This window comes from Dendrobium catenatum, unplaced genomic scaffold (assembly GCF_001605985.2).
Source record: "Dendrobium catenatum unplaced genomic scaffold, ASM160598v2 fragScaff_scaffold_716, whole genome shotgun sequence".
NCBI lineage: Eukaryota > Viridiplantae > Streptophyta > Magnoliopsida > Asparagales > Orchidaceae > Dendrobium > Dendrobium catenatum.
The window spans coordinates 13,560,416-13,570,047 of NW_021319178.1; the positions used below are offsets into that span (position 1 = coordinate 13,560,416).

General features: G+C 45.3%; 2 protein-coding genes across 2 annotated transcripts; one reads left to right on the plus strand and one right to left on the minus strand.

Moving 5' to 3' along the window:
• Positions 1-1,132: 1,132 nt before the first annotated feature.
• Positions 1,133-2,407, plus strand: LOC114579924. The gene has a single exon (XM_028695962.1). It carries the CDS (start codon positions 1,133-1,135, stop codon positions 2,405-2,407), a length of 1,275 nt encoding a protein of 424 aa, XP_028551795.1.
• A 4,775-nt stretch (positions 2,408-7,182) lies between these two features.
• LOC110100798 lies at positions 7,183-9,212 on the minus strand. The gene is made up of 2 exons (XM_020828466.2): positions 8,116-9,212; positions 7,183-8,037 (listed from the first exon to the last, which is right to left on the minus strand). The coding sequence occupies exons 1-2, from the start codon at positions 9,064-9,066 to the stop codon at positions 7,366-7,368; spliced, it is 1,623 nt and encodes a 540-aa protein (XP_020684125.2). The 5' UTR covers positions 9,067-9,212; the 3' UTR covers positions 7,183-7,365.
• Between the last annotated feature and the right edge of the window lie 420 nt (positions 9,213-9,632).

Consider the following 9,632-nt stretch of genomic DNA (forward strand, 5'->3'; position numbering starts at 1 on the left):
AAAAAAAAAAGTGAAATGTACCTGTAATTCATGATTAGTACGTCATTGGTTGCGCTCAATTGTTTTGTTTATTCTATATAATACAAAGAAAATAAAAGTTAGTACTTCCAAGATATTTAAAAAAATATTCATAAACGAATTTTGACAATTTTCATTTATGAGCTTAAAAACTAAATGGCTAAATTTCTAAAATAAAGCATCAAATTTGAGATCACACAAATTATATTCAATAATGTAACCATATTCTTATAGAAAATGGTGGAGCATAGAATAGAGAGAGAACCATTGCAAGGGGAGTTGAAAATGACTTAAACAACTTGGAAGATAAAATATATATATACATCGTTAAAAAATTAGCTTAATCGGGCACGAATGTCAAGGCAAAAGTTAGTTTGAAACTTCAAAAATTAATTTTGGGAGCACCCAAACTCCGATTTCAGTGAGCTTACAGTCAAACTGAGTGTCTCGGAAATACAAACCCAACGACACCAAGATCAACCCAATCCGAGCCCAAATGAGTCCAAATCAAGAGCTCAAAGTACTGTCGGAAGGTTCAAACAGCAATTTGAGTTACCAAACGGTCTCCGATTTTGACGAGCTTATGCTCGAATCGAACGGCTCGACAAGATAAATCCAACGAGCCCAAGATCGCTGAATTCCGACATCATTAAGGCCTCCAAATGTTCGACAAACGGTACACGATCTAAGGGTTCACTATCGGCCGTCCATTCGAACCACTCCCTATTCGCTCTTGATCTCACACCTATTTACGGGCCATGCCACTCCATAAAATCTATAAATAGAACCCTCATTCTTCACAAGAGAGGATCTAAGCAAGAGAGTGAAGAAGAGAAGAGAAGGAAGAAGAGAAGGAAGGAGCTCCTCCTCGACAGCCGCCGGACCACCGCAGGAACCTCGCCGGACCACCGCAGGAACCTCGCCGGACCACCTCAGGAACCTCGCCGAACCACCGCAGAACCTCGCCGGACCACCACCTTAAGGCCCGACGTTCATCCCCGACGTCCTGCCAAAGACCCGACGTCTTGTTCAAGGCCCGAAGTTAAGTCCCGACGTCCTGCTGAAGACCCGACGTCCTGCTTCAGGGCCGTCCCTAGAAGAACGTATCAGAAAAATGGAGGAATCTCAGAATGAGATCCTTCAGCTTTTAAGGGGAGCTAGAGGACCAATGCCGGTACCCCAAGAAGATGCTCTTCTCCCTCGAGATCAGCCAGGATTTGAAGACATTCTTCATGTCGAAGTCCCCCTTCCTCCACCAAGGATGCGTCCTCCTACACGTCCAGAGAATGAACTTGCTGATACAGCAAGCTCTACCCATCCTTCGCGCATGGGTCACCGACAGCATATGCCACCGGACGTCCCTGAGGACTTGGACCAACAGCGCGTCACTGAACTCCCCCGTAATACTCTACGGCATGAGTTACGAAGATTAGTCCGAGAAGAGTTCCCCACAGGGGGTATTAGGCAGTCCCTTCACCAACGGGACATTCAGGAGTCATCACCTTTTACCGAAGCTGTCCTCCGATATCCCGTTCCGGCAAGATTCAAACTCCCAAATATTGATTCTTATGATGGGACTTCAGACCCCTACGAACATATTGATCACTACCGCACTATTATGCATATCCAGCAGGCCCCAGACGCTCTGCTCTGTCAAGTTTTTCCGGCCACCCTTAAAGGGCAGGCCCGGACATGGTTCTACTCCCTACCCCCTCGGTCCATTCCCCTATTCGTTAAATTGGCCAAATTGTTTGTCGAACAATTTGTCGCCAACCGAAGGATGATTAAAGACTCCTCCCACCTTTCGGGGATACGACAGAACGAGGGTGAATCTCTCAAAGAGTATTTTCAAAGGTTTTCTACGGAAGCCCGGCAAATTCCAGGGGTAAATCCCGAATTGCTACGAGGTGTATTTCTAGGAGGGCTTTGTCCAGGCCCCTTCTACTCGTCACTCATGCGAGAAACGGTCCATTCTTATGCGGATTTAATCCATCGAGTAGAGGCCCAAATCACTGCCGACGAAGCCATCAATGCTCATAGAAAGCAATTTGAGCAGACAACTGGGAAACGTAAAAATCCTCTAGGGACGGAGAATCTCCCATCACAAAGGAAGAAGCAAGGAATGTATAATCTTTCTCCTCGGCCCTCACAGCCGCGACGACAACCTCGCCAAGAGAAGGAGTACACACCACTCAATACATCCCAAGCGAATGTATTGATGTCCGTCCAAGATCAGGAGAACACAAAATGGCCACACCCTTTAAAGCCCAATGTCAGAAACCAGGAGCAATATTGCCACTTCCACCGCAGCCGTGGACACACTACTGAAGCATGCAGGCAACTCAAAGAAGAAATTGAGAGACTGATACGACAAGGGTATCTCCGATAATTCATTAAGAATACACCAGCCCGAGAAGAAGTCGGTCCGACTGGGGGGCAGAAACAACAACAAAGGCAGTCAATAAATAATCACCAAATAGTGGGAGAAATTTAAACTATTGCTGGAGGCCCATCAATACCTTGTTAGGTTCTAATCGTAGAGAACAAGGAGCCACCAACAAAAAAGCTTCATGTCGATCACTCCATCACCTTCAAGGAGTCTGATCTAGAAGGCGTAAAGACTACTCATCAAGATCCACTAGTGATTAGCGCAGGAATCGGCGACCCATGCAACAATGTTAAAAAGGATCTTGGTAGACAATAGAAGCTCAGTAAATGTTCTATTCTACTCCACTTTTCTTAGCATGGGCCTATCTAGAGAGAAACTCCAACCTGCTGCCGGTCCACTGTACGGATTTGACAACCGACCTGTAAGAGTTGAAGGAACCATTACTCTCCTGGTCATACTTGGAGAATTCCCCCGTCAAGTTGAGCACCCCATTCGGTTCATTGTAGTGAAGTCCGAATCAGCCTACAATGCGATCTTTGGAAGGCCACTCCAAACAATCTTCGGGGATGTTGCTTCAATTTCCCACTTAAAGCTCAAGTTTCCTATCCCATCGGGGATCGGAACAGTACGAGGAGATCAACAAGTAGCACAATCATACTATCTTAGGCAGGCTCAACCGCACTCATCAGTTACTCTAAGCATCGAAGACTTCGATCTTCGGAATGAAGATACCCCTCAAAGGGCCTCCCTTGTAGAAGATCTTACATGTGTCTCTCTATCAGAAGAACATCCCTCGAGAACAGTACAGATCGGATCACTCCTCTCAGATATAGAGAAAAAAGAATACGTAGACTTTCTACGTACAAACCAAGATATATTTGCATGGAGTTCAGCTGATATGCCCGACATTAACCCTGAAGAAATTATGCACTCCCTCAAGATCAACCCAGCATGTAAACCAGTGATTCAAAAGAAACAAAACTTCACGCTAGAACGTCAGCTGGCAATCGAACAGGAGGTTGATAAGCTTTTAAAAGCAAGATTTATAAGGGAAGTACACTACCCAACTTGGCTAGCCAATGTCGTGATGGTTCGGAAGACAAATGGAGCTTGGAGAATGTACGTGGACTATACCGATCTCAATAGAGCTTACCCCAAAGACAGCTTCTCGCTCCCTCGAATAGATCAACTAGTTAACGCCACATCCGGACATCAGATGTTAAGCTTTATGGATGCCTACTCCGGATACAACCAAATACAAATGGATCCCGCCGATGAGGAGGCAACATCTTTTCAAACGGATAAAGGGTTATATTGTTACCTGGTAATGCCATTCGGGCTCAAAAATGCAGGGGCAACTTACCAACGACTTATGAATAAGGTTTTTAAGAACCTTATTGGGCGTACCATGGAAGTCTATGTGGACGATATGCTGGTAAAGAGCCTCGAGAAATCTCAGCATATCTCAGATTTGGAAGAATGTTTTAACCTCCTCCGATCTTACAACATGCGCCTCAACCCCTCCAAATATGCATTTGGAGTCCCCTCAGGAAAGTTTCTGGGGTTCATGGTTACCCACCGAGGGATTGAGGCCAACCCGGAAAAGATCAAGGCCCTAAGGGACATGCTACCCCCGAGAAATATCAAAGAAGTCTAGAGACTGAATGGAAGGATTGCAGCACTCTCCCAATTTTTGGCTCGTTCAAGAGATAAGTATTTACCTTTCTTCAAGATCCTCAGAGAAGCTCGTAGCTCAGGATTCCAGTGGACTGATAAATGCCAAGAGGCTTTTGAACAATTCTGGACTTATCTAGCCTCACCACCACTACTCTCAAAGCCAATTCCAGGGGAAATTTTGTATATGTACATGGCCGTCTCTTCTCAGGCTATAAGTTCGGTCTTGGTTCGAATGGATGATACGATTCAACGCCAAGTCTATTACATTAGAAGGTACTTTCAGATGTTGAGATGTGTTATCCATTGGCAGACAAAACAGCCTTAGTATTAGTTTTCTCAGCCAGAAAGTTACGACCTAATTTTCAGGCACATACGATCAGGGTTTATACAAACCTACTGCTGAAAAATATTCTCCAAAAACCTGAGGCATCTGGAAGATTGATCAAATGATCAGTAGAACTTGGAGAGTTCGATATACAGTTCCTACCTAGACCCGACATCAAGTCACAGGTGCTTGCCGATTTTGTGGTCGAATGTATTAGCTACACCTCCGATGAATCGCCTGATGTGTCTCCTTCCTCCTCCTACTGGACATTATCTGTATACGGAGCTTCTGGGAGTTCTGGTGCTGGCGCTGGAATCTTATTAATCTCCCCGCATAAAGCTACACTCTAATACGGGCTTAGACTGAAGTTCCCAGCAACAAACAATGTTGCTGAATATGAAGCTTTAATCGTTGTATTGAGACTGGCAATTGATTGCGAAGTCCAAGACTTAGTGGTTCACATTGATTCCATATTGGTTACTTCTCAAGTAGAAGGGAAATTTTATGCTCACAATCCACTTTTAGCTCAATACTGCCAGATAGTTAAAACCTTGTTGGCCCAAATAGCAAAGTATTAGGTCATCCATATCCTTCGAGAGCAGAATGCGAGGGCAGACTCTCTCTCCAAGCTAGCAACTTCTACAACGGGAGATGTTTTCAAAAGAAAATTTATTGAGGAGATCCACTTCCCGAGCATTCAAGGCTCATGGGTACTTCAATCAATAGATGAATCAAAAGAAACTTCTTGGATCGACCCCATTCTCGATCTCCTATAAGAAGACTCTCTCCCTGAAGACCCAACTATGGCAGTACGACTTCGGAGGCAAGCAGCCAACTTCACCATTATTAACGGAGAGTTGTACAAACGATCTTTCACAGGGCCATACCTCAAATGTCTTCCTCCTTCGGAGGCGAACTATGCACTTTGCGAAGTACACTCGAGTATTTGTGGGGAACATTTGGGCGGAAGGGCGCTAGCCCAAAAGGTCTTGAGACAAGGGTTCTACTGGTCGACGATAAAACAGAACGCATTAGAACTCATACGGAAGTGTAACAGTTGTAAGTTGCATGCCAACCTCACTCATCTACCCGCCATAGAGATATCGACATTACAGAGTCCCTGGCCTTTTGCCCAAAGGGGGATTGACATAATGGGACCATTTCCTATAGCCACGGGACAGCGAAAGTTCATCATATTCACTGTCGACTATTTCATGAAGTGGGTAGAAGCAGAACCACTAGCAAAGATCACTGAAGCAAATGCCAAATAGTTCCTGTGGAAGAGCATAATATGTCGCTTTGGCATTCCTGCAAAAGTTATTACTGATAACGGGACACAGTTCACCGGAAGGGTCTTTACCACATTTTGTAAAGATCTCCACATCCATCTAGTACACACGGTTGTGGCTCATCATCAGACTAATGAGCAAATAGAGGTCACTAACTGGACCATTCTGAGAGGATTGAAGACACGGCTGGAGAAAGCTAGGGGGCAATGGGTTGACGAGCTCCCAAACATCCTTTGGGCCTATCGTACTACAGCAAGGACTCCAACAGGAGAGACGCCGTATAACCTCTGCTTTGGCACAGAGGCTGTCATTCCAGTCGACATTGGAGTCTCCAGTCATAGAGTACAAACTTTCGACTCCAATACCAACGACGAAAAACTCAGGCACAACCTAGACCTCCTTCCAGAAGTAAGAGACGGGACAATACTTAAGGTTGCTGCCTACCACCAGAGAGTTACCCGTCACTATAACAGAAGGATGAAGCCGCGACGTATATCGGTAGAGATTTGGTCATATGCAGCATTGAGGCGGCAGGCAAAGGCTCTCAACGAAATAAACTCTCCCCCCTCTGGGAAGGTCCATACCTAGTAGCTGATATGGTGAAGCTAGGGACTTTGAAATTAAAGGACGCTGAAAGGAAGATGTTTCCTCGAACTTAGAATATCGAGAACCTCCGCAAATACTATCAGTAGAGTGTGATCGTGTCGTTTGTTTTAAAATATTGTATGTCTTTAGTATTAGGTGCCTACTGTATGTGTCTTTAATTTCGAACGTTGTTTGTGATGTTTCTAGTTTCCTTCTCCCTTAAATTGTCTTTGGGAGCTATGTTCTTCGTTTAATAGCAGTAAAGACTTTGGGTTATGAACTTTAATATGTTTGATTTGAGCAATAGATGACTATTATTCAATTGTTAGTTGATCAATCCTAGGGGGATTCGATCGGACCTCTTCCACACAGATTAACGCCATCGAGTAGGGCTCTGGCACACAACCTCGGATAGGTCTTATATCCTTGGTGGGTTCTCCAGACCTCTTCCACACAGGTTAATGCCATTGAGTAGGGCTCTGGCATACAACCTCGGATAGGTCTTATATCCTTGGTGGATTCTCCCGACCTCTTCCACACAGGTTAACGTCATCGAGCAGGGCTCTGACTCACAACCTCGGATAGGTCTTATATCCTTGGTGGATTCTCCCGACCTCTTCCACACAGGTTAACGTCATCGAGCAGGGCTCTGACTCACAACCTCGGATAGGTCTTATATCCTTGGTGGATTCTCCCGACCTCTTCCACACAGGTTAACGTCATCGAGCAGGGCTCTGACTCACAACCTCGGATAGGTCTTACATCTCTTATAGATTCTTTTAACCTCTTTCATACAGGTTGGCGTCATCAAGCAAGGCTCTGGCGTACAACTTAGAGTAAACAGTACATCCTTAGAGGATCCTTTTAAACTTTTAAGCACAGGTTGGAAGATAAATACCTTAAACAAACATAAAAGAAATTCACTCAGAATAGATAAATACACTGGAATATTTAAGTCATATAGCAACAGAACGATAATCCACTACTAAGTCAAAGTAGATATCACACAACAGTACAAAACATCAGGTACATCACAATAACTAAAAAAGACAAACTAAAACAAACAACAGGAGCTAGAAAGTCTACTCAACATCTACTATCTCATCATCTGCATCAAGATCGAGGACCTTCCGAAGATCACTCTCTACCTCATCACCATCAGAGCCTGAAGGAAAGTCAGCTGAAGCCTGGCTAGGGGTCACCTCTTCGGCTGGAACTCCGGTCTTTCGCTGCATCAGGCGAACCCCCTTAAAGAAGCCTCTAATAAATCCGTCCTCAGTGCACTGCTGCTCCAAACCCTTCACCTCTATAGCATAGATGTGATCTCGGGCCTCCTCAACGTGATCCTGGACGATAGTCTTGAATGCTATGGACTTCTTGAAGTCTTCAATAACTCTTGAAGGTTCTGAGCTGGACAAGGCAGCCTCCTTCTCAGCTATAATGGCCTGAGACTCCTTATCCTTCATCTCCAGCGACGCAATCTTCTCCTCTGAAACTTTCTGCTCCCTCAAAAGTCTGGTGATCGTCGCGTGAGCCTCCTCAAGATCTATCTGGTGCCGATCTGCCTGCTGATTCCGGAGAGTTACAGAGCGCATTGAGTTAGCCAGCTCAGTCCTGCACTCGCTCAACTCATCTTCAAGCACCTTCACCTCCTTAACCTTCTGATCATATTTTCGTTTGAACTCTCCCTGGAGGTACTTGATCTTAACAAACTCAGTGTTCCAGTCATTAACTGCGATCACAGCACGTGACAGCTGAAAATAGAAAGAAAAGTTCATTAGAAGTCACCTCAGAAGCAAATGAAATAAAAAATATTAGGAGATGTTACTCACCAAATTACTGGTCTTGTTATGTCCGAGGCATTGATGATTCATGACATCATCAGGGATATGCAGCTTGGCTGGGGAAGAGTCAGGTAAGGTCTTGTCAGTGTTCGTTTCTTCCAACCTCTTCTTCTTCGAAATCGGGGGGTCGTCAACCCTTGCCGGTCGTTTGGGAGCCGCTTTTGAAGCAGGGGCAGGGGGCTCAGGAATCCTGGATGTCGGCTTCAACTTCCTTGCATCAGATCTCCCAGTATGAAATGAAATCCCAACCTTGAATAAGAACTCTTCTTCAGTGTATTTGCTCATATGACGAACCTCAAATAGAAGATGTTCGAGATCAGAAACTTTCAAAATTCTTATTATGTCTTCCTCACTGACATGCAGAGGGGATGGCAGATCCCTCATTTTCCCCCACTTCTCTATCAAGCCCCAATCATTCTTCACAAAAAAGAAAGTATTGATCCAGTTCTTTGAAGAATCGCGGGTACGCACATCCAATTTGGATCTAAAAGTCACACGCCCAGATGTATCGCTGGTGAACTTACCCATCCGTGAAAGATGCTCCGGGGTCATAGTAGCTCCTCGATCCCGAAAGAGAGCAATCAATCCCATAGCCACTGACATTGCTCTAAATGAAAGTTGGAATATGCTCACGCCGCACCATTGCAAGACTTCAATCAGCTCAGTAGGAGGCGGAAAACGTAAACCAGCCCGCAAGTGGGCCTCAGAAACAGTCACGTACCCAGCAGGAGGAAGATTCGCCCGATCAGACCTCCTCGGGACCATTGTCTTCACATCATTCGGAAAGTAATAATTCTTGCGAAAAAGGAACATGAAGTCATTTGTAACAGTCGACGCTGACACATCCACCTCCTTATTTGGCCTCTGCTCGCCATCATGCGGCGCAACGGGGTCCCCCCGGATCGCAGGATCTCTCGGTAGGGGGCGATCACCTGACATTTCTCTTAGAGGGAGAGGGGGAAAAAAGAAAATCTCCGAACTTCCTTGCCAAGAGAGGGGCCTCAGAAGACTGAGGGAAGGCCTCAATAGAAAGGACAGAGGGAGAAGATCTCCGAACTTCCTTGCCAAGAGAGGGGCCTCAGAAGACTGAGGGAAGGCCTCAATAGAAAGGACAGAGGGAGAAGAGAAGAAAGGAGGAGAAGAAGAGAAGAAAAGAGAAGAAGAAGAGGAGTGGAGTGAATTTCTTAAGGAATTAAGGCCCTATTTATAGCTTTTTGGGAGAAAGAGTGGAAGTTTCTAGAATTTTTAATTTCCCAAATTTTTCTAAATTTTTCTGAATTTTTTTGGAATTTTTTGGGATTTTTTAGGCATTTTTACGGCCAAAAAAGGCCTAAAAAAGCCTAAAAAATCATTATTTCTGCACAGGTGGGGCCCACTAGGTCGGTGGGCTGAACAGACCCGCCCGTTCGTTCAAATAAGGCGGTGGGAAGCTTCCAGGCGGGCTGACCGCGCGGGCTCAGGCGGCCCAGGCGGGCCGCCACGCGGGCCGACATGCATGGGATTAC

Coding starts and splice junctions, on each gene's coding strand:
- LOC110100798 (XM_020828466.2), bottom strand. CDS start 9,066: ATGTCAGGTGATCGCCCCCTACCGAGAGATCCTGCGATCCGGGGGGAC. Junction 8,038..8,115: donor ATAACAAGACCAGTAATTTG/GTGAGTAACATC, acceptor TTCTATTTTCAG/CTGTCACGTGCTGTGATCGC.
- LOC114579924 (XM_028695962.1), top strand. CDS start 1,133: ATGGAGGAATCTCAGAATGAGATCCTTCAGCTTTTAAGGGGAGCTAGA.